At 40.7% G+C, this 23459-nt stretch overlaps 1 protein-coding gene and 2 long non-coding RNA genes across 6 annotated transcripts in view; 1 reads left to right on the top strand and 2 right to left on the bottom strand.

Moving 5' to 3' along the window:
* Positions 1-23459, top strand: part of LOC123638424 — a 42128-nt gene that overhangs the window by 2205 nt on the left and 16464 nt on the right. Inside the window, exon 1 of one of the 2 annotated variants that reach the window (XR_006735351.1) lies at positions 7389-7473. The exons of the other annotated variant lie outside the window; for it this stretch is intronic. This is a non-coding gene — a long non-coding RNA (uncharacterized LOC123638424). Of the gene's footprint in view, positions 1-7388; positions 7474-23459 lie in introns of those variants that run through there. 2 annotated transcript variants of the gene reach the window in all.
* On the bottom strand, positions 825-13868 carry LOC123638421. 3 transcript variants are annotated; one of them, XR_006735346.1, is made up of 4 exons: positions 13829-13868; positions 4979-5089; positions 1697-1810; positions 825-1248 (listed from the first exon to the last, which is right to left on the bottom strand). It is a non-coding gene; the product is annotated as an uncharacterized LOC123638421 (long non-coding RNA). The 3 variants fall into 3 exon arrangements; XR_006735345.1 differs by lacking the exon at positions 13829-13868 and adding an exon at positions 6318-6426; XR_006735344.1 differs by lacking the exon at positions 13829-13868 and having other exon boundaries at positions 4979-5161.
* On the bottom strand, positions 14090-21847 carry ZSCAN16 (zinc finger and SCAN domain containing 16). Its single transcript, XM_045551981.1, has 3 exons — positions 21386-21847; positions 20215-20344; positions 14090-14751 (listed from the first exon to the last, which is right to left on the bottom strand). The coding sequence occupies exons 1-3, from the start codon at positions 21770-21772 to the stop codon at positions 14231-14233; spliced, it is 1038 nt and encodes a 345-aa protein (XP_045407937.1). The 5' UTR covers positions 21773-21847; the 3' UTR covers positions 14090-14230.

Here is a 23459-nt window from a genome sequence, read left to right as displayed (position 1 = left end):
CTATGTTCATGCCCTTAAATATTATTCTCCCAATCACTAACCTGAATGGCTTTTTATCTCTTACTAAAAAGTCTGAACTTCTGCTTGCCTTCTATTTTTTATTATATTTTTAAAAATTAAAATAAGGCCAGGTGCTGTGGCTCATGCATGTAATCCTAGCATTCTGGGAGGCCAAGGTGGGAGGATTGCTTGAGGTCAGGAGTTCAAGACCAGCCTGAGCAAGAGTGAGACTCCATCTCTACTAAAAATAGAAAAAATTAGCCAGGCTTGGTGGTTCTCACCTGTAGTCCCAGCTTGTGAGGCTGAGGCAGGAGGATCGCTTGAGCCTAGGAGTTTGAGGTTGCTGTGAGCTAGGCTGATGCCATGGCACTCTAGCCCGGGCAACAGCACGAGACTGTCTCAAAAAAAAAAAAATTAAAATTAAACGTGATAAAATTATAGCCCAGAAGTATGTAAAGTTAAAAATAAAAAGCTGGCATCTCTACCCCTAAATGCTATTACCTAGAGTGTTGGGAGACAATTCTCCAAAGGGCTCTTGAATTTATGCAAGGATTGTGGCAGAGTTTTCTTTCAGATTATCTTTTCAAGGATGTTTATATCTCTTTCTAGAGTAGATTTGTTTCTTGACCAGGATAATAAGGATAATGTCTCATTCTGGGGCAAAGTTTAGCAAAGATTGGATTTTTCTAAGCTTGGGGTTCCTCTGCTAGGATATAAGCCCACTGTGTGAGCTACATCTACTTGGGCTTCTCCACATCACTTCTGTGGGCTTTGGGGACAAGGAAACACAAAGCTTGTAGTGGCTGCTTTTCACTCCTGAGCTTGGTAGCAAAGGAATGAATAATTACTGAAAACACATAGTATTTAGAGAGAAGGGGAGAGGCCAAAGTCTGAAGGAAAAAATGGCCTCCTCAGCTAAGTTCCTCCCCATATTTATTTCCAAAGACACATGCAAAGGGTCAGGGCCATTTGCTAATTTCTTTAACAAATTCTGTACAGGTCAGCTGTTTTCAGCTGACCTTTGCACACAGCAAAGAAGCAGCTTTGGGGAGGCGTTTTCACCTGACCCTTCATTCATCCTGCTCACATTCTTTCCATCCATCCATTCTTTCTTCTAGGCCCAGCCCCCACATGTCTCCTTTTTCATTTAAAATTAGAGACAGAGTGAGTAGGAGAAAGAGATGTAAGCTTCAGCCAGTGTTTTTTCATAATGGCGCTGGGAGGTCATCAATTGGCAGATCTGTCCTCCTAGAAAATAAAAAGACAGAAAGTGACAAGACCCAGCACAACCATTGATAATATATTTTTGGGTGATCATGGTAATGCACCATGTTATATCATGTAAGTTGGTAACACACACAGGAGGATTAGAGGAATGATAAACTACTGATTCTGATATTAAGCCAGTCTGTTCAACTTTTTGCCAGGAACGTAGAGGCAACCATACTCCTCCAGTCCATGTCGAGTTATTGGTAGACAGAGGGATCTCCGAGTCCCACCATGTTATGGCCTTAAACACAGGCGGGTTGAAGACATGAGCCCGGTAAACTGTGGCTATACTGCCTGGGAGAAATAAAAGGAGAAAAAGGCTACAAAGCAGCCCTCGGGGAACCTGACTGCTATTACAGGCAACAATAGCCAAATACACCAGGAAAGTGCTCCCCAGGGTAGGAGGACCCCCCTACCCTGGGGATACCTTGTCTGTGGCCTGTGTCTCTAGTTGTTTCAGTTGTTTCAGTTGACCCCACATGATCCTGGACACCATCGTGGTGTTATGTGTCTGTCACAGCAGGACCCCCATCGGCAGCAGCTGGAGGGAGAGACATTTCATTTATGGAATCCAGCTCATCATGTAGGTGAACTTGTCTGGAAGGGAACCACTGGGGACCTATAGAAGTCTGAACACAAACATATCCTCTTCTCCATGTTAACACACCAAAAGGGCTGTCCCAGGTTCCTGTGGAGTCCCACCACCGCACCCACACACTCTGTCAGGGCTTGGGGTGGGATCTGGAAAGGGACATATAAATGACAAAGGATCACGGTGGAGGGTGGCTAGAGACTGGACAAAGTAAAAAAATTAACAGAGTATAATGCTTTTGCTACTGTGTTGTGGAGGGGCAGGGTACGCCCCCTTTTGTTTTTCCAAATAATTTTTTAAGGTTTGGTTGGCCTGCCCATTAGAGTTATATGGAGTGCCAGTGATGTGGCAAATGTTCCAGTCCTGTAAAGTAGTCTGAAAGCAACTGCGGTGTAACAGGGTCCATCATCAGTCTTTACAGGATGAGGAAGCCCTAGATAAGCGATGGAGTTTAACAAATGAGTGATAGGATGGGAGACACCTCACCTGATAATGGAGTGGCATGAATCATTCCTAACTGTCAACAGCTACATGTAGATATCGAAGGCACCTGAAGGCAGGGAAATGAGTAATGTCCATTTGTCAGAGTGAGTTAGGAGTTAAGCCGGAGAGTTAACCCCAGGTGATAAAGGCACACCTTGTACAGCCTGACAAGCTGAGCAGGCACATATTATGTGACGAGCTTGATTCTGGGTAATGGGAAACTGTTTAGTAAGCGTTTGAGTGTTTTGGTGAAAGAACTCATGGGACGTTATGGCATTTTTAAAGGCATTAGTGGAATATACATGGTAGGAAACAAGATGATCAACAGCATTATTTCCTTCTGTCAGAGGTCCAGGCAAAGGGGTATGAACTTGAATATGAGAAATAAAGAGGGGGTGTCGCCTGATATCTAATAAGCACTGTAGAACAAGGAATTGTTGAAGTAAAGTTTCATTAGGTATATCCTTCATGACAGCATTTTCGATATGGAGAATGGAATAGAATACATAATGGGAGTTGGTGATGATGTTTAGGGGTTCTAATGGAAATGTTTTTAAAGCTAATATAGGCGCCCATAATTCTGCTTGTTGAGTAGAGGGAAAATTGGAGGTGGATAAACATTCCCAATCACCATCTTTCCATGCAATTCCTGCTTTAGATGATCGTCCTGAGCCATCTGTGAACATTGTCCAGGCGGCAGGAAGAGGTGTAGGGGAGAGTTTTGTAAGCAGTTGTACAGGAAGGAGAGAGTGGAGAGAAGCTTGTCAGAGAGGTAATGGAAGGAAAGAGAACCTACATAGCTTGCAAGGGCTGATTGCCAAAGTAAAGAATTAAGTAAAGTTGCTTTAAAGCAGTTCTTAGGAATAGGGAGATATATAGTGTGTGGATCTAATGCAAGCAATTGTTGTGTACAACAGTGTCCCTTAATAATTAAAGGTGCAAAGATCTAGAAGGGGAGAAAGGGTTTTGGGGGGAGTGTGAGGTAAAAATAACCATTTCAAAGGAACATGTGATGTGTTAATTGGCCTATAAGAGCGGTTAGAGATAGGGGGGTGTTGAAGATAAATAAAAGAATGGGTTTGTCAGGGTCAATGCTTGACAGTTGACAGTAACTAAGGGCTTTGTTGATAGCGTGGAATTCCTGTAATGACAGAGATGTTAATGAACGAGGTGAAGATGGGTCTGGATCATCCTTTTCATGCATTAGTAAGATGAAGTATTTGTTGGTTAGTATCTAAAGTGGGATGTATCCAATTCACATGTCCCCAAAGTTGTAATGAATGTAGTGTCAGGGTAGAAAGCAAGGAGATTGTTATTTGTTGGAGTCACAGGGAACGTGAAAAAAGTAGATAACTAAGCTAGCGCCAGGGTTGGGTAAGTTATATTTTGTCTGGGACAATTTGCAACCCATGAATGGCAGTATATGTTTGTACATGGGCAAACAATGATAATTCTGCTTGAGTAGAAGCTAATAATACGTCATCCATATAGTGATAGATGATAGCAGATAGGAACTGGTGCCGAGAAGGGAGTAGGGCTTGATGAACATAATATTGATAAATAGTGGGACTATTTAACATTCTGTGTGGAAGAACTTTCCAGTGATACCTGTCAGCCTGATAGGCATTATAAGTGGGATCAGAAAATGCAATCCTTTCCCGGTCTTGTTTCGCTGGAGGAATTGTGAAAAAACAATGTTTTAAATCAATTACAGTCAAAGGCCAATCTCTTGGAATTAATGACAGCTGGGGAAGACCGGGTTGTAGAGGTCCCATCCGGACTAAGCTCCTAGGTCCTGTAGTAAACATCACTTATTGTTCTTTTTAGGTATGACGAATACGGGAGTGTGCCAAGGGCTCAGGGAAGGTTCTGTATGTTCCCCTTTAAGTTGGTCCTAGACAAAAGATTTTAAATGTTTTAATTTATCCTGGTTAACGGCCACTGCTCTATCCAGATGGGTGAATTAGTAGTCCATTGCAAAGGTGTGGGTGGTATTGGATGCACCTGAGCGGTGGCCCCTAATGAAAAGGCTAGGTAGTTGGAAGATTCCGTTCTAGCAAATCTCATCCCCATAAAGACTGGCCCTCCTGTAGGCAATGTTGAAAAGCGGATGGTTTACCAGAGGAGGACCAGAGATCCCCTTTGAAAAGGGTTGGAGGAGAAGGAGGTAGATGCTCCTTCTGTTGAACCACAGAAGGCAATGGTGAAGAGAATGGCAGGGGACGCCCGCTTCTGGCTTCTCTGGCCGAGCAGACGGCGGCGGTGGCGGCGGAGAGGGTTCCAAGGGATTAGAACCCGTAGGAACATGTAAGGGAGTCAGCGCTGTTCTCACCAGGCTCCATGAAGTTAACACGGCAAGGGGCACGGGAACCCCCTGCCCAGAATTCTTCTTAAAAAACTTCCCTACTCGCTCCCAGAGTTGTAAATCTAACGCGCCCTCATCTGGGAACATGGGGCAATGTTGCCTTACTGAATATAAGAGGTTCAACAGAACGCTGAGCAGCTTTTAATGGGCGCTGCAAAGTGCGCAAATTCGCTGATCTTTTGTCAGCTCTTACCCCATGTTACGAATCCCCTTCTGAAACTATACGCGTCGGTCCCTTTCCCAAAGCAGCGGAGGGGACTGTCCCTTACCGGGATGATTCTCCTTGTAGTCCGGACAACGAAAATGGTCACTGGACACGCGGATTCCTGAATCACGTCGGGGTCACCACTTCTAGGGGCTGCTTTTCACTCCTGAGCTCACTAGCAAAGGAATGAATAATTACTCAGTGTTTAGAGAGAAGGGAAAAAGCCAAAGTCCGAAGGAGAAAATAGCCTCCTCAGCTAAGTTCCTCCCGGTATTTATTTTCAAGGAAGGACACGTGCAAAAGGTCAGGGCTGTTTGCTAATGTCTTTAACAACTTCCATAGGCATCAGCTGTTTTCAGCTGACCTTTGCACACAGCAAACAAGCAATTTCGGGCAGCCCGTTTTCGCCTGACTCTTCATTCACCCTGCTCACGTTCTTTCCATCCATCCATCCTTTCTTCTAGGCCCAGCCCCCACAAAAGCTAGTGAGGTCTGAGTTATTAAGTAATAAAGTCTTTTGTCTCTGACCTAGGAGTCTAGTGTCTTCTGCCAGTATACATAAAACTGTGGCAGGTTAAATAGGGTGAAAACTACACTTTTTAAACATAGGGGTAATAATCACTGTTGTTTGGAGTGCATCCTTTTCCTTAACATGCACAAATACCATACATATTAATAATTACATCTATATAGTTTTCTTCCAAGAATATAGAATATATATTCTTATATATATCTCATATATATAAGAAAATAGTGTATATTGTTCCGGTACTTTTTTCATCGATCACATCATTTTAAAGGCTAAATGGTATTCCCCAATAGAACATGGCATGTGTAATTATTCCCCTGTTTATAGACATTTAAATTTTACCCTTTTTTCTACCATTAGCAATCCCGTTTACCTTTTACTGCCTTCCAGAATGTCTCTCTCCCTATCCCATAATCATGGTAACATTTCCCCAGTACTCCCAAGTCAAAGGGTTTGTCTCATTGCTCACTACTCAATTAAAACATTGGTCTATTATTCTATTAATAGTAACAGTTCCTTCTCTCTTTCTCAGGATTTTACGACTTATTTAGCACTGATCACATTCTGTCTTATATTTCTTGCTATTGTTACATTTGCTGTCAAATAGATTAAAGCTTCCTCAGCTTAGGTGTCTTTTGAGATCACTCTCCCAATTGCATTACATGGTAGCCCTTGAAATATGCAGATGTGCATGCATTTTGCCAGGAAAAGTGGTTGGACTTGTTTTGCCAACTAGCTAAATTAATCCATCTGATTAATCTCCTCCCTTCTGTTCTAGTCTTAATTCCTAAATTGGTCCTTTTTTATCCAACTACTTATCAAGAACCCATCACCTGCCAGAAGCCAAATGAGGTGAAAGTGCTGAGATGCGCACCTATATGAAGCTCACAGTGATGGTCAATCTTTTGCATTCTTCTTGGTTTCTCCCTTACCCAAGTCCTGCACTTTACTCCTTTTTTACACGTGCTCCAGAAAAATGAAAGTTGGTTAATTAGTCTCATTGGTCTGACAAGAATGAGAGTGTTAGCTGACACCCAGGAAAGGAGAGAAATGTCCTAAGATTAAGTTTTTACATGCACTCTAGTTAATCGTCAAAACCAGCATATAAAATAAGCACTAAATTATTAAACCGATTTACACAAACAAGGAAACTGAGGCTTGGAGAGGCTTTAAAAATTGCCTTGGGTTCTCTGGAGAGTGGTGGAATCAGAATTTGAACCCAGGTCTAAAGGATTCTAGCGCCGGCACTCTTCACCCATTTCGCTCTGGGTCCTCACTTTCCCCTAAGGATAAGAGAGAGTCAAGCCAGGCCACTTTTCGTTTCCCCAGGTACACAAGGTTCGGCCAGATCAGTGAGAAAGTACGGTCGGCAAGCACAAGACGTGAATGGAGGAACGCTCCTCGGCGCCCCTCCCTGGTCTGACCCAAAGTCGCAAGCGTCCCAGCCCGCCCCTTTATGGGAGACAAGCGCCTGCGGCTGAACTAAAACAGCAGAACGCTTCTTTTCCCGGCAGCGGTCGACTGGGGTCTCTCCTGAGGCGGCAGCTCTGCAGGACCGCTCCTCTCCCCGCAGGCCCGCTGGCCCCCTCGGAGCTTGGGCCTGCTGGACCCCAGGCTCACGCTCAAAGCCTCAGGCTATAGTCGACAACTGCAGAAAAGGCTGAGATAGGAAGCTGAGGGCCGCGGCAGATGCAGGTCCCCAGGCATTCCGGAGATTTCCACAGGTCGGGGTGGGCCTACGTTTCGAGAAGGGCCCAGCGGCCGTGAGCCCAGTCCAAACCGGCTGCCAGTGTTTCCAGATTCACACAAATGGGTCCCCTCTTTATCCATGTAGGACCCTTGGATCTCTTTCCAGGCCGGAACCCCAGTGTTTCGGGAGCCGGGAAATGCCGGCCCCCTTTTCCTGTTCTCTCGCGACCTCTAGCCACTTACGGTTGCTAAGGGTTCCAGCGCAACTCCCTAAACCGCTATGTGAGCTGGGCCCTCCCTGGACCGGACACTAAAAACAGATGGGAGAGGAGGTCTGGCCGGTGAGTGTCGGAGTGAGGGCGAGGCTGGGTGGTGGCTTCTGCTGTCCTCTGCTAGACTGTTGGGGTTGGGATTGGAGTAGGTATTAGGGAGCAGTTCAAAATTATGGTAATTGTTAAGATTATGGATATTGTTTAAAAATACAACAGCAACAATGCAGCGAGTTCATGAAGACCAAATACCAATTAACTGATTTAAGCAGCTTTGAGAGGAAGAAAATGCTGAATTTAATGCTAACAAACAGACCTAGCAGCGCTATTAGTAGGGGCTAAGACTTTTATAACACTTAATATGTGCCAGGGACTCTTCTAAAACCTTTATATTGGGTCACTCATATAATTCCTACTTTATGAGGCAGACACCATTACAATATTGTTTTACAAATGGGGAACATGAGGCACAGAGAGAATGAGTGTATTAGCCACGATCATATAGCTACTAACTGGCAGAACAGGATTCATATCCAGGCGTTTTTCTCTTAACCTCGTACTCTACCGCTATTCATTGATAACCTGATTTTTATCAGCTTAGGAAACGTGCTATCTAGATGGAGGTGTAAGTTTGTGCAGAAACATGTTATTGTAGCAGTGTTCTGAATCTCATTGGGTTTGTTGGCAATTTGTCTTTAGACAAAGGGGTTCTTTGACAAGGGTATCTTCCACAGAAAGTTTTAAGGAGAAGAGAATAATACAAATTTTCATTTTAATAAATTAATTAGGCCCATCTCAAAGTCCCTTTTCCTGTTCCATTCTTCTCTAGATTCTTGTCTGTCCTTATTTTGTTTCTATTAGGTTACATCATTTGAAATTGCTGGTATTTGACTGTTTTTGACCTACAAAAACAGCAATTACGTATGTTTAACCTAATAGATAAACATCTTTTTATCTGAGAATTTAGGAGTCTATAACAATTAGCAAGTTGCTCTGGCTTTATCTCAAATGTTCCTTAAATGTGTTTATTTCTCTTCCTATCCACTGCAAACCCATGGTCTATGCCACCATCTTTTTCTCACTTGGGTTACTACTGTAGCCTCTTGACTGGTTTCCTTGCTTCTGCTCTTTTTGCACTCTTGTTTCTTTAAGGAGCCAGAATGATCTTTTAAAAGCAAAAATCAGATCATGTTCCACCCTTCCTGTGATGCCTCATCATTCTTAGAATACACATTCTGGCCCCTTCTGACCTCTCTGACCTAATCTTATGCCACTTTCCCCTTAATCTAGTGCTTTAAACACATGGCCTACTTTAAATTCCTGTAACATCCCAGATTCATTCCTATCAGAGACTTTGCATTAGCTGTTGCCTTTGCCTGGACTTATCTTCTGCAGAACTTCCCAAGGCTGGACATTTATATTTCAGTTAGAATGTCAGCTCCCCAGAAAAGCCTTTTCTAACGACTTGTAATAGTCATTCAGGCACTGTTTCATTTCAGTTCATTATTATATTCTACATACCACTTATTTCTATTAGATATTTGTCTTGTTTGTTTCCTTTTACTGTAATGTAGGCTTAAAACAGCAGGGATCTTATTTATCTTATTCCCTGCTATATACCCAGTGCCTAGAATAGAGGCTTAGGCACACAGCATACACTCAATAAATATTTGTTGAATGAATGCGTAAGAAATGGTAAAAAGTCCTCGACATCATAGAACTTAGTCTCATAGAAGTGATGTTGTTTGGAACACAGAGAATGGGACCTACCTTGAGGGTGAGAATATCTTGGTCAGTTCTAATAAATAGGAATATAATGGGATACAGCTTTATAATTGTATTTTTTAAAAGACAGGTGAAATTAATCTGTTCACTTACTGACCGACCCACTCTCTCAGATTGTTTCCTTTTATTAACCCAGTCTTGGGAAGGGAAGGTGTGGGATGCTATTAAATGATCAACAGGTGTATATGAGCTCCCTCTAGGAAAGTCCACCTGGGGAGGGTGAACCACAGTGCAGAATCAAGCTAATGGCATAATTACCCTTAGATTACTCTGGATCACTTTCTACATCCTATTATGCCTGGGCTGAGGAATTCTCAGATTGATAAAGCATTCCCTCCTTCCCCAGGTGTAGCAGTTGATCAAGATAGGATTAAGAATGGGCAATACCAAAACAGAGTACCCACCCTTATCCTTCTTCCAAGATGGAACAACTGCTCATAGACAGCACCAAAGTAGGGAATCCTTGTCCCGAGAAGAGCTGGAGAGCCTAACTAACAGATTCATATACTCAAATTATTCCAGTACCTGAATTGAGTATCAGTTTTTCAATTTAATTAAAAATTAAATAAAATAAAAAATTTAGTTCCTCTGTTGCATAGCCACATGTACCTAGTGGCTACTATATTAGACATCACAGATCTAGATCAAGGATAAAGTATCTATATTCATAGTTGGGTCAAGGGGCAAAGGAGAAGGTAGCACCAAAAGTGTGACACGAAGGGAAAGGGAGGTCCGCAAAAATGCAGTGTAAGCTCTTTATGTAAGTCACATTTGAAGACAAATTCCTTTCGTTCTCACCAGTAATTGAGGTAAACCTTTCTAAAGTAGACTGCATTTTAGCATGATTGCTGCATAGATTTTAGGTACTCAGGGAATCATTTTCTGCTGTAGGAAAAGGGTCCAGTAGTGCTGGTCACATGTAGCATTTCTAAATAGAATCTTAATGTATCTGATATGGAACAGTCATGGAAATCAGATTATTTTTCTATAGAGTAGTGGTTCTCAACTGGGGGCAATTTTGTCCCTCAGGGGACATTTGCTCCCAATGTTGTTCGGAGACATTTTTGGTTGTCACAAATGGGGAGTGCTAGTGACATCTAGTGGGTACAGGCCAGGGATACTGCTAAACATCCTACAATGCAGAGGACAGCCCCTCACAACAAAGAATTGTCTGGCCCCAAATGTCAATAGACCTAAGGTTGAGAAACCTTGCTTTAGAGGATTTCAGTAAGAAAGACTGAGATAGCTACTCTTTTAAAATGTCAGCCTGACTCCCTTGTGATATTACTAAGGAGAGAAGAGGTTGTTTTGAAGCATTTCAGAGTTTCCAGTTGTATTTTCATTGTTGATGGACTTTGTGATTAGACTATAATGAAATAATTTCATGCTCAGGGTAAGAATGTAAATCATTTAATAAAGATAATATAAATAATCTGTGCTGTACACATAAGACTTGAAGCACCTTGGGACCAGGAGCTAATCTATTCACCTTTGTATGGCTTGTGTCATATGACCCACTGTCTCAAATATGATTGATGACAACATATTAGAATTATTAATACTTATCTCCCTCTTTTATCTTTCCCTATCTCCATCCCCCGTTTTATCTTTGTTCCTCTCACCATGCCCTTGCTCTTTTTAAAAATTATTCTCTTTTCTTTCCATCCTTTTCTCCTCTATCTTGTTTTTCCCTTGTCACCAATGCCCATTCATATCTCCTACAGCCCCTCCCTCAACACTCATCTATTTCCTCCGTTCATAGCCATTGGCTCCCTCAGTCAGAATCACCAGTTCACCACCAGCCCCACTCTGTGTCTGAGAGCTGCCCCTCATCTTCCCTATAGCTACCTCTTATAATCACTGTATATCCTGTTAGTTCATGAAGAGTACAAAATACAAGTTTTTAACCTCCTTCCTCAAAAAAAAAAAAAAATTCCTCCAAAAAGATGGGAGGAGCAACAATGCATTTGCTTTTGACACAACTCTGAGAAACTGCCTTCCATGTTTAGGGTTCTAGAACAGGTGGTGTCCATCCAGGATGGCTCTCTGCTAGAATCCAGTGATTCTGAATACAGTGTCCAACACATTACATCTCCTCTTCCAATAACTGTGACTGTGATTGAACTCAGTGCTCTTCTTTCCAACTGGTTGCACCCTGACCAGTTTCTTTGGTGAGTTTCTACATGCATACTCTAGGACATTGCCTGCTTCTCCATAGTACCAGCAACTACTTAGATCTCCTCTGACCTCATGCCTCTTTTGCCTTTGCCTGCAGTTATCTCAGATCCCACTGGCCTTTCTTCGCTTGCCTGTATCACTACAGGCTGTCTCTGGTCCCATTTCTTTCTCTCTCTTTCTGACTTTGACCATTATCCCTCTTGTCCATAGTAGACCAAACCTGTGGTGGACACTGTGGTGGCAATTTGGAATCAACATCAAACCTAAAATGGGTAGCATGGTTGTAGTGCTCCAAACTACTCTTCACTCAGCCTCTAAGTAGAACTCTAAGACTAGAACAGTTCTTTGTATGTAACAGGTATTCAAAACTACTAGCTGAATTCAATGTTCTGTCATATAGAGAATGATAAAGGAAAAATCAGTTTGCCATGCCTTTACCAGTTTTATAGAAACCTAATCTAATCTTATGATAGCCAAGATCATCTTTCTTATCATTGCAGAAGACTCTAAATTCAAGGAAGGATAAGATCAGAAATATGAGTTTCCCCTTTAAAGATTGTGAACAGTTTTTAAGCATCATAGTGTTTCTCAGCAAGAATAAAGGGAAAGGGGGAAAAGCCATAATTCATTAAGCACCGAACTTTATTTTTTAAGAAAGGATGTTTCTAATACTAAAGAATTAAACTTTACTTTTTTCTTCATGACCAATAAAAAATCCTTTTTTCAGTTGTTTCAAATGCTTCAAAATATTGTTCAGATGATTAAAATAAGTCACAAAACAAGAATTGGTATGAAACTTGATGTTTTAAAAATTTGTATCACTTGATTTAAGAAAGTCAAAATAAATATACATTTTTTTTAGAAGGACCATTATGTCTAAGACATAAAAACTAAGTTTATCTTTATGGTGCTATGAGGAATGTTCTAAGATTCATCTTTTCTGTTTTTTTTTTTCCTGATCTCAAACAAAATGCAAAAGCAAGTGTGCTTAATTGAAATCTTCAACAAGAGATTAGATCACTTCTTCCTGATTGCCCTGGTGATAACTATTCCTAGAAACGGTCAAGGAACCAGAACTCTGTTCCTGGCAGTTTGATGGTGGTATGAATTTCCGTGTGCTGGGCCTTTAGGCCACAATTCCTATCATGCTATAAAATTCTCAAATTAGGGATGTAAAACTGTTGGAAGTACATGAAATGCTAATGCATCCAGAAGCCAAAAGAAAAAAAAATAGATTGTGCACTAAAGTATTGGTGTCCCGAGAGTCCCAGCGTAGGGTATCTGACAGCGGATGCTACTTTGTAAAGGTAATCACAATCTTTTCATAGAGGTGAGGTGGTATATAAGCTTTCAGTTTGATATTAGATTAGATTTACTTTAATGATCACCTTCCTCCAATTATAATACTCTCCTTTTTCAAGGCTGAAAAAGTGCTGTAAAGTTTTTACATAATAATTTCAATTTGGGGTGTTTTCATTTTATCTACTGTTGCTATTGTAGCCTCTTCGGGTATCTCTTTAGCTGCCTTCCTGAACTCAGAATCACACAATATCAAGGCTAGAAGATACCTTACCAGTGATTTTTTTTTTTTTTAGACAGCAATGTTCTTTAGAACTTTCTGCAATGATTAAATTGGCGCATATATGTGATGTCCAATATAGTGGCTTCTAATGTGGCTACTGAGCAGTTGAAATGTGACTAATGTTACTAAGGAATGGAATTTTCCATTTTATCTGAGTTATTGTGGGTACTGGCTACCATATTAGACAGCCCAGTTCTAGACTAACTCCTCCCCATCTCCCTCAGCTTACAATAACCTGAGATCCAAAAGAGATTTATTTAAAGTTACAGATCCTTCACACACTCTCTCATTCCCCTCCTCAGCAGCTTCTACTAATCACTCACTGCTTTCCTTACTCCTTTAATGTTTTCCTTAGCCTCCTGTCATTTTTTTTTTTTTTTTTTTTTTGAGACAGGGTCTCACTTTTGTTGCCCAGGCTGAAGTGCAGTGGCATGATCATAGCTCACTGTAACCTTGAAAGCTTGGGCACAGGTGATCCTCCTGCCTCAGCCTCCTAAGTAGCTGGGACTACAGTTACATACTACCACGCTTGGCTAATTTTTTTTTTTTTTGGTAGAGACAGAATCTGGCTATTTTCCCAGGCTGGTCTCAAACTTCTGGCCTCAAACAATCCTCCCACTTTGGCCTCTCAAAGTGCTGGGATTAGAGGCATAAGCCACCATGCCCAGCCAACCTCCTGCCTTTTCTTATACCTTCTTCTTTATGATTGGCAAACAAAAAATTTCCACAAAATGATCACACCCCCTACTTTTAAGATCACACAGGAAAAGGATAAATATTTAGGCCATTATGTCAGTAATGATGGAAAACAAATAAATTAGTGTTGTTTTAGTTCTTAATTTCAAAAGTAGATTTCATCTATTTTAACTTGTCAGAACATACCTGGTGGGCCTCTGTTATCATCTTCAATTTATAGAAGGAGAAATGAAGGCATAGAAAATTTGAAGGTCTTGTCTAAAGTCATACACTGAATGGTCAAGTAAAAAGGAGCCAGAGGTAGAATTCACTGTCTTTCAACTAGGAAACATTGATCTTGGGCTGCAAGTGGGCAGTGCTGTCAGTAGACAAGGCTTTCTGAAATAACTCGATTCCTCCCAAAAAACTGAACTAATTTGAAATAAAAAGATATTTTACTCAGGTAGATTCTTTGGTGCCAGAGAAGTTTTTAATGATGATTGATGCTTTGCGCACATTCAGGAAACTCATAAGGTCTCTAAGGTAGAGTATGGTAACTAGTTAGGCCTGAGCATCTAAAGAGATTTTGTTATTAATACTGCCTCCACATCAGTAGAGTTTATTTGCTGTATGAATTCTTTGATGTCTAATAAGAGCTGAACTTACTCTGAAGGGCCTTCCACACTCATCACACGCATAGGGTTTTTCACCTGTGTGGATTCTCTGATGCTGAATAAGACCTGTGCGCCCACTGAAATCTTTCCCACATTCTTTACATTTATAAGGTTTTACTCCAGTGTGTACTCTATGATGTCCAATGAGATGTGAGCGTTGAATGAATGCTTTTCCACACTCATCACATTTGTAGGGCTTCTCTCCAGTGTGAGTTCTCCTGTGTTTACTAAGGTCTGAGCTATGACTGAAAATTTTTCCACATTCATCGCATTTATATCGTCTTCTCTCCCTCTGTTGCCATTCAAATCTGTCCTCATTTTCAACAGCATCTTTGGTTTCAGGATACTGAGGCATATCTCTGTTGAGTCTGTCATTTATCTCCCCAAGGAATTCCATGTCTTTGGGAACATCTTCCTTCTGGGACAGCTCTTCATTCTTAGTCCTGGTTTTATCACCTGTAACAAACAGTACACAAACAGGTCCTATTCTAGGTTTGAGAAGCAAAAAGCCTATTGAACAAAGAACATGTCAATGTTATAAACATGTTATAAATAATGAGAAAAGTCACATACAACACACATATCAAATATTTGGCACCATCTTATTTTTGGTACCATCACATCATATAGTCACAACATAGGGAAGAAATTAAGAGACCAGTAAGGAAGATAGCAGTAGGATAAATTATTTGAAAGTAGATTAAGAGAGGAAAAGCCAAAAATGGAGATCAAGGGATTACCTGACAATCCTGTGCAAAGGCAGAGTGGTAAATGGGGAGACTATAGATATGCTAAGGATAATTAAGAAGGATAGGCAGACAAACTGGAGAACAGAGATGGGGAGGGAGGTAAAAGTTTGGCAGAAACATGGAAGGGCCTAAAACATAGGTGGTAAGTGGGAGTAAAATCGAGTAAAAATGACTGGAGAATTTTTTCCTAAAACTGACATCATCACCATCATCTCCTCATGTCTAAATCCTAGTTCAGTGGTTTCTAACTTTATTGTACATCAGAATAACTTGGATGGCTTATTAAAACACAGATTGCTGGACTCCTCTTCCTCCACCTCCAAGCTTCTGATTTGGTAGGGCTGGGGTAGAGTCCAAAAATTTACATTTCTAGCAAGTTTCCTGGTGAGACACGTACTGCTGGTCCAGGAACCACATCTGAGAACCACTGGCCTAGCCATTATTCAAGGGCCATCTCGAATGCTGTCTCCTCCTGGAAGTCTTCCCTAATCTCCCAAAATAGATGTGCTTATTCCCTTTTGCTAATTCTTATGTCCTTAACCCAAGGCTTAGCATAGAACTTGGTACACAACAAGTATTCAATAAATATTTGAGTTGAATTCTCTAAGAAAACAGCTATTTTGATGATTTGGAGAGGGTAAAAGATACCACCAATTTGGTCATGCTCCATGCTGAAACCACCATCTCAACAGACCTAGGCATACCAACTATACAACTACCATTGATTATAGATAGTTTTATTAGTTCCTTTGGCATAACAGAAGAGGCTGCAAGAGTACCAGAACATTTTAATGCCTGGGCTGGGTCTGGCCTACCTGAGTCCCAAGAATTCAAATCCTCATTGTAACAACCATAACTCCTTCCTATCAAATCTTACTTTCCCCCTTATAATCATTTTCATCAGACAGCTTTCTCAAAAGTTTGGCTGTTTGCTCTAAGATAACATTGTTTTGGAATCCCAATGCTACATTATTTCTGGCAAGAAATTAAGCAGACTAGATTAGAGCCAGAAGGTTCAGATTCCAGTCCTGGTTCTGCTGGTAATTGTCTAAATTTTGGTAGATGATAACCACTTTGGTTTCCTTATCACCTGTGCCTTCCTTCTTACCTATTGTTTGAATGACCAGATGAGCGAAGAAATGTATGATAAAGTATTTGGAAAAGTATAATGCATTGACAGAAGTATCACAAAGTTAGTAGGGTGGTAATTATCAAGCAAATCCTGGAAATCATAGACACCCCCATACCACTAGGAAAAATGTTCTCAAACATCAACATACTGGTTGAACATCTTCTCTTACATACTGGAGTTATTCCTGGTGGGCTTCCCTGTAAGTTATGGATGAAGATGAATATTAAAAAAAAAAAAAAGACACAAAGAGTCAACACTAATAGTCAGTTCACTGTCTTCAGAGTAATCTACCAGTCCTCAGGATGAGTCTCTCTCCACGACTTCAGGAGAAAGCTGGAGAAAAATCTCTCATTAGGACTTCAAATGATATTTTTTAAAATACAGGATCAGTTTTCCTCGATCAGCAATTCAAATTATAACCTTTTTCCTTAGATCTGTAATTGAATAATGTAAAGAATAATGTATGGAAACTGTCAAATACAAACTTTTCTCATCTCAGGGATCTGCAGTCTATTTCTTAACCAACTGAATTTTAGGGTCTTGTTTATGTATCTCTTTCAAGTGCCAGCCTAATAGTATTCCAGGTGACTTTGTTTCAGAGCTGACAAAATTAGGAATATTTGGTTTTAGCATCTTCTACCAGGGCCATTTTTCCAACGTTATTTTGGTACATGTAATACCAAAAGTCCTTATCAGTTACAATTCCAGATAGGTTCAAGCCCTCCTCATCACTGAGATGAGGATAAGTCCACAAAGATCATTTAATAACCATGTTTACTAGCTGCTGGACAGTCTAGGGGAAAAAGGACAAGTTTGGGTGCTAAGTGAAGTAAAACTGGAACAGAGTTAAGAAGATTGACTAGGGGGACCTTATTGCTAACAGAGAAAGTCAGTGTTGTGGCCTATAGCATATCCATAAAGATTTCATTTACTTTTTAAACAGTTTTAAATGTGTTACAAAGAATTGTAAGATTCAGCTGTCTGAGTTCTTCTGTCATATATAAAGATAATTTGTATTAAGCGACTACTGTTATAATTCCCAATTATATGTATATGGAAATGATCCCCGTTACCCTAGCTAACAGCTAATACTACTACTGTCTTCTTAGTATGGATACAATGAATTTTTTAAAATAATACTGCATAAAAAACACTGTTAGTCTCTATTCAAGAGTACATTTATTTTTAAAAGGTGTTGGCTTATTGGTACATTATCATGATCATTTAAAAGATTTGTTCTGGGCTAGCAGGCAGGAACCCCAGGTTCTGATTCTAATCTCAGTTCTGCCTCTAACTCCTTATGGAAACTTGGACAAGTCACTACCACTGTGGGTATAGTTCTTCAATTGTAAAATAAGGGTTTGGAACAGATACTATGTGCTTATAAGAAAGTTGAAAGGCACTTCTTGAAATTATGTGTTGTGACTTTTGCAGGTTTTATTTTGTTTTTTTTTTTTGAGACAGAGTCTCACTCTATTGCCTGGGTTAGAGTGCCGTGGCATCAGCCTACCTCACAGCAACCTCAGACTCTTGGGCTCAAGCAATCCTGCCTCAGCCTCCCGAGTAGCTGGAACTACAGACATGCACCACCATGCCCGGCTAAATTTTTCTATATATTTTTAGTTGTCCGGTTAATTTCTTTCTATTTTTTAGTAGAGACGGGGTCTTGCTCTTGCTCAGGCTGGTCTCGAACTCCTGATCACCAGTGATCCTCCCGCCTCGGCCTCCCAGAGTGCTAGGATTACAGGCATGAGCCACCACGCCCAGCCAGGTTTTGTTTTGTTTTTGCATGTCTTTTTCAGCAGGGAGTGTGGTGGTGGTGGTGAATACAGATAAAATTGCCAAAGGTTGCTGGTGGTGTACCCTGGGGGAAAAAGAAATCATACCTATACTGTTCAACATAGATAAAATAGGGGCTTCCCTAAGAATTCTCAGGCCTCACAGGATAGCTAGATTTCCTGAAGCATCATATTTTAACTATATAGTATTCCCTTGAAATGTTATTTTGGTAGCAGCACTTGTATAAGCCTCTACAATTTTAAGTATTGGAAGTGTGTATTTTTCTGGACTTAATGCTAACAGGAAGCAGAGTGGAAGTAGTCCAGAAGTATCTATAGAAAAACAGAGAAGGACCATCTAGAATTTAAAGTTTTGAATAGATAAACCAGTAGTCATAATCAGTAATTGTGTTAAACATAGTGAAATTAATTTAGCATGTTGACATGTTAAATTATTATTGTGACCTGTTTTATGAGTGTATGTCCTGTCACCTCCCAAATTATATGCCTCCTCATAGAAAAGAGGTGAAGACTCCACATAGTTAAGCTTACTAAAGCTTATTAAAATGGTCTGCACCTATTAGTGTCTGCCCCCAAACTACTCTTGCTTAGACTATCATTAACTTCTAAATGTCAAATTTAGTGGACTCTTATCAGTCCTTATCTTGTGTCCTATTAGTAGCATTGGCTACTGATGATCTCTCCTGGCAGAAACAACTCCATTGGCTTCAGTGACACCACTCTCTTCTGTTTCTCTTACCTCTCTGAGAGTCCCTGCTCTGTCTTCACAAAATCTTCTTCCTTCTGCTTCTTGAAGAGAAGTTAACTTAAGTGTGTTATCTTTGGATTCCTTACATCTAGCATGGTGCCTGGCACATAGCTGCTGTTCAATAAATGTTCAATGAAGGAGGAATGAATGAACAGATAGATAGGGTGTTCTCAACATCACCTCTAAAGCCAAACAATAACCAGCACTCCACTCCTAGAGTTAAAGCACTGAAAGAATCCTTTAAATTATGTATAATTGAATGTCATCCTTTCCAGATATCAGCTAGATATCACATATCACAGATATCAGTAAGATATAACATCTTAGCTCAAAATAATTTTTCAGATTAGACAAATCATCTGGCAGGGATCCCAGAGAATGAGAGAACTATATTGGTAAAATTTAAGTAATAAGAATACAAAATAGCTCAGAGTTTAAGGTACTGCGCAGCAGAGGCATCATGGACATGAGACCCTATAGAGAAAGGGCAGGGGACACTGAAAAGGGTAAGATTTGGGTGAATTGGAATTTAAAATTTGTCTGCTTTTTAATGTAACCTGGGGATACGCTAGATACTCCAATTTGCAATTAGTGAGCTGGAATGGGGGACCAAACCCAGTCAACCTCACGTACAGATAAAAAACAAAACAAACAAACAAAAAAACCCAGCTGTTTTGACTGATCCTTGCCCTCTACTTCTTTCAGCATGTGAGTGTGTTATGGACTGACTTGTGTCCCTTGTGTCCCACCCCCTCCAAATTCCTGTGTTGAAGCCCTAACCCCCAATGTGACCATATTTGAAGACAGGGCCTTTAATGAGGTAATTAAGATTAAATGAGGTCACATGGATAAGACCTAATTCAATAGGACTGATGTTCTTATAAGATGAGGAAGAGACACCAGGAGTGTGAGTGCACAGAGAAAAGGCTATGTGAAGACACAGCAAGAAGTATCCAAGCCAAGGAGAGAGGCCTCACCAGAAACTAATCCTATTAGCACCTTCATCTCGGACTTCTAGTCTCCAGAACTGTGAGAAAATAAGTTTCTGTTGTTAAGCCACCCAGTCTAGGGTATTCTGTATGGCAGCCCTGGCTGAATAATACAGGGTGCCATAAATTCTCCTGTCTCAAAATGGAAATTTAAAGGAATTTGGAACTAGAACCATTAGATAACAAATAGAAGTATAAGGTATTATTAACTCATTTTGAGTTATGTCCTAGAAAACAAAACAAACAAAAGGTATTATTAACTTGAATGATTAGTTAAATTTCATTTTCCACCCCTTGGGCCAAATAGCAACTTTTATATCTAGTGAAACTAAAATATAATTCTTTACATGATGGGGCAAAGGTAAAAAGAAAAGAAAATTATCCATAGCGAGGTGGAAGACAAGCAGGAAATCTTTAAAAGGAGAACATGAAAGTGAGAAAGTTGTACTCTAACCTAAGAACCCACCTCTTCCCTTATACACTGAAAACTTTTGCTCCTTACCCTTCCGTTGTGACTTCCCAGATTCCTGCTCCAGCTGGTTCTTCTTGGGATGGAGCTGGACAGCCAGTGACTCATATGACCTTCCCAAGGGGGCCAAGAGTATGTCCTGTCTTTCTGAATTGGCTGGGACCTGGGAACAATGAGTTATGACTGGACTTATAAACTAGATTTTATGGGAACTGAAAGAACTTCAGATAAAAAAAATCAAAAGCAGTATCTGCCAGGGACCCAGGGACAAAGAAAGGTGGACAAATTTTCATTCAACTGTAAATGGCAATGATGACTAAGAAAAAGAGACAGAGGCTAATCTCTACAATTCAGGACACTAAAGAGTGAAATTCAGTATCTCTTCTTTCATTGATCTGCAGAGGTCCAGCATCAGAGTCCTGGGATTTGGAAGGTACCTTAAAAATCATCTAACACAATTCCAGTAAATGGGGGCGATTCTTCTATAACCATGCTGTCCAATATGTTAGTAACCAGCAAAATGTGGTTACTAAGTACTTAAAATGTGGCTAGTACAAATTGAGACAGGCTCAGTGTAAAATAAACATCAAATTTTGAAAACTTAATACAAAAAAATCTAAAATACCTCATTTTTATATTGATTACATGATTGTTTTGAGTTAAATAAAATATACTTAATTTCACCTGTTTTTATTTTTAAATGCAGCTACTAGAAACTTTAAATTACATATACGGCTCACATATTTCTATTGAATAGTACTATTCTGCAATATCCTCTTTTTTTTTTTTTTTTTTTTGCAAGGGGAAGGGGCAGAAAAAGGGACTCTGCAATATCCTTGACAGCTACGTGAACCTCTACTAGAATACTTTTATGGAGAGGGAGTTTCTTATGGTGTAGCCCATTTTATTTATGAGCAGCTATGAATGTTAGGGAATTCTTTTTTCCTCTGATACCTGTTTGCCTTCCTGTAGCTTCCCACTGATCTTAGTTTTCCAAACTGTCATAAAGTTAGTCTAGTGTTTCCTCTCTCTTTACCCAGCCACACTTTAGTTGTTTGACATAGTCAGGTCCCTCTCTTAACCTTGTTCTTCTCTGGGGTCCACATATTAAATACTTTCAGGTGTTCTTTCACATGCTTTTTGCTTTGGCCCAGTCCATATACCCTGATCACTTACAGCCAAATGGCTGCCCCTTCACACCCACCTGCTTTCCAGGTTCATCAAGTTCTTTCTCCAGGTCTTCCAGCACAGTCACTGCCTCCTCTCCAGTCTCTGGATGATGTGCCTGCACCCATGCTTGCAAGTCCCTAGGAAGAATGCTCAGGAACTGTTCTAGCACCAGCAGGTCTAAAATCTGCTCCTTGGTATGGCATTCCGGCCTCAGCCATTGGCAGCAAAGCTCCCAGAGCTGGGTAAGAGCTTCACGGGGTCCAGGTGCATCCTGATAGCAGAGCTTCCTGAAGTGCTGCCTGAAGAGTTCCCTCCTATGAGGACTGTACTTTTGTGAGATGGAATCCTGTCCCCAGTAGTGGTCTTCTGCTTTAATTAGCAGAAGTCGTTTTTGTTTCTCAGTTTTCAGGGCTGTGGACATTCTAGGCAGGAGATTAATCCTCTATCTTGGATTGCTTCAAGGAGAATCTCTTAGGATCTTGCCTCAGAGACACTCCTAAAGCATAAAAAGTCATAACCATAGAGGAATGACAAAAGCTGCTGCAAACATAAACACTAATGAAGCCAAGCCACTAGAGTTGAGTCAGAGAAAACAGCTTATAGGAGGCTGTAAAAAAGAACAGTGACACAAAGACATGATTTGAATCTATGCTTTACTGTATAATTTAGAGGAGGTGATTAATACTTATCTAGACTAGAGCTACAAATCCTCATGTAAAATTCTCAAGTTTCTTATAAGTTTAATATACAGATTAAATGAGAACGTATGCAACGTCCCTGGCATGGCAGCTGGCACTAGTAAGCATTAAATAAACCCTGAGTATTATTAGCTTTGTTAAAAGGCTCATTCCAAATCCTGAGATGCATGGGTTGACTTGTGTCCACAGGATTCAGTGGTTTTAGGGCATGTGCGCCATGCCCTAGGATGGGGGTCAGATGGATGCCTCCGCAGAGGAACCCCCAGAGTCCCCCTTCCACCCTGTCCTCTCGGGGAAGGTCGGGCCAAGCCCCCTCTTGTAGATGTGTCGAGAGATGGGAGGAGGGACAGGGGCGTTACACTATGCTCACAAAGAGTAGGGGGTTGCTGCTGACCACAGCTGTGCCCCGTCCTCTCCTCTTTTCCACCTGGGAGCCGGAACATACTCACCTTACACGCAGAGGGTAACAGGTGCGACAGCTAATACCCTTTAGGCAGCCTCGAACAAAGGCTAGACTCAGAGACCAATTGGCGCCCGGCCACCTGCAGCCAGGCACTTCCGGGCCGCTCTAGGAAGCTTCACCTCGGTGGCAGCGGCAGGGCTTGCCTCCCCCGCCCTAGCCGGTGGAGGACCCAGTTTGTGTGTCTTTTATTGATGGAATTGCAGGCATTTGGAGCATGTCTTCTTAGCGTTTAAAAAAATTTTTTTTTTCCTACTCAAGATTTTTTTCGGTTTAATTATTAAATAAGTAATATGGATAAGTAATGCATTCACATAAATTTATTAAAAAGAACAATGTCCCCCCAGCATGTAATTTGACAATGTTTTTTGTGACATGATATATCTTTCCGTATATATATTACAGATATATATTACCCTTGCTTTTGTCCTGCTACACAAATTGTAGCACTTCTGTACCTTGCTTATTTTTTCTTTTACCAGTTGATCTTGGAGACGGGTACGCAAAGGGGTTCCTCGATCTTGCTCTATTTTTTAAAAACTGGCACAGTATTCAATTGTGTATATGTGCCATAATTTATTAATAACTACCTCATTGATGGTCATGAGTTTGTTTCCAGTTTTTTCCCCACCGGTGCAATAAATTACTGTGAACATACATCATTTCTCAAGGATATATCCATAGTCTGTATTCCTAGAAAAAGAATTACTAGAGCATAGAGTAGGGACATTTGTACTTTTGCCAGAACACCAAACTTAGAACCCACTAGCTATGTTCCTGTTTACCTATGCTTGTCACCAGTGTTATAAAATATTTTGATCTTTGCCAATGGGTAGAAAATGCTGTCTTAGTTTTTTTCTTCCTCTTTCCCTTCCTTCCACAAATCTTCATTACTTAACTTCTATGCCAGGTACTATTCTGGCAGCTGGAACTACAGTTTTGAGCAAACG

This window comes from Lemur catta, chromosome 5 (genome assembly GCF_020740605.2).
Source record: "Lemur catta isolate mLemCat1 chromosome 5, mLemCat1.pri, whole genome shotgun sequence".
Classification (NCBI taxonomy): domain Eukaryota; kingdom Metazoa; phylum Chordata; class Mammalia; order Primates; family Lemuridae; genus Lemur; species Lemur catta.
Note: the sequence above shows the minus strand (reverse complement) of the source record. Positions and strands in the feature narration are given on the sequence as shown.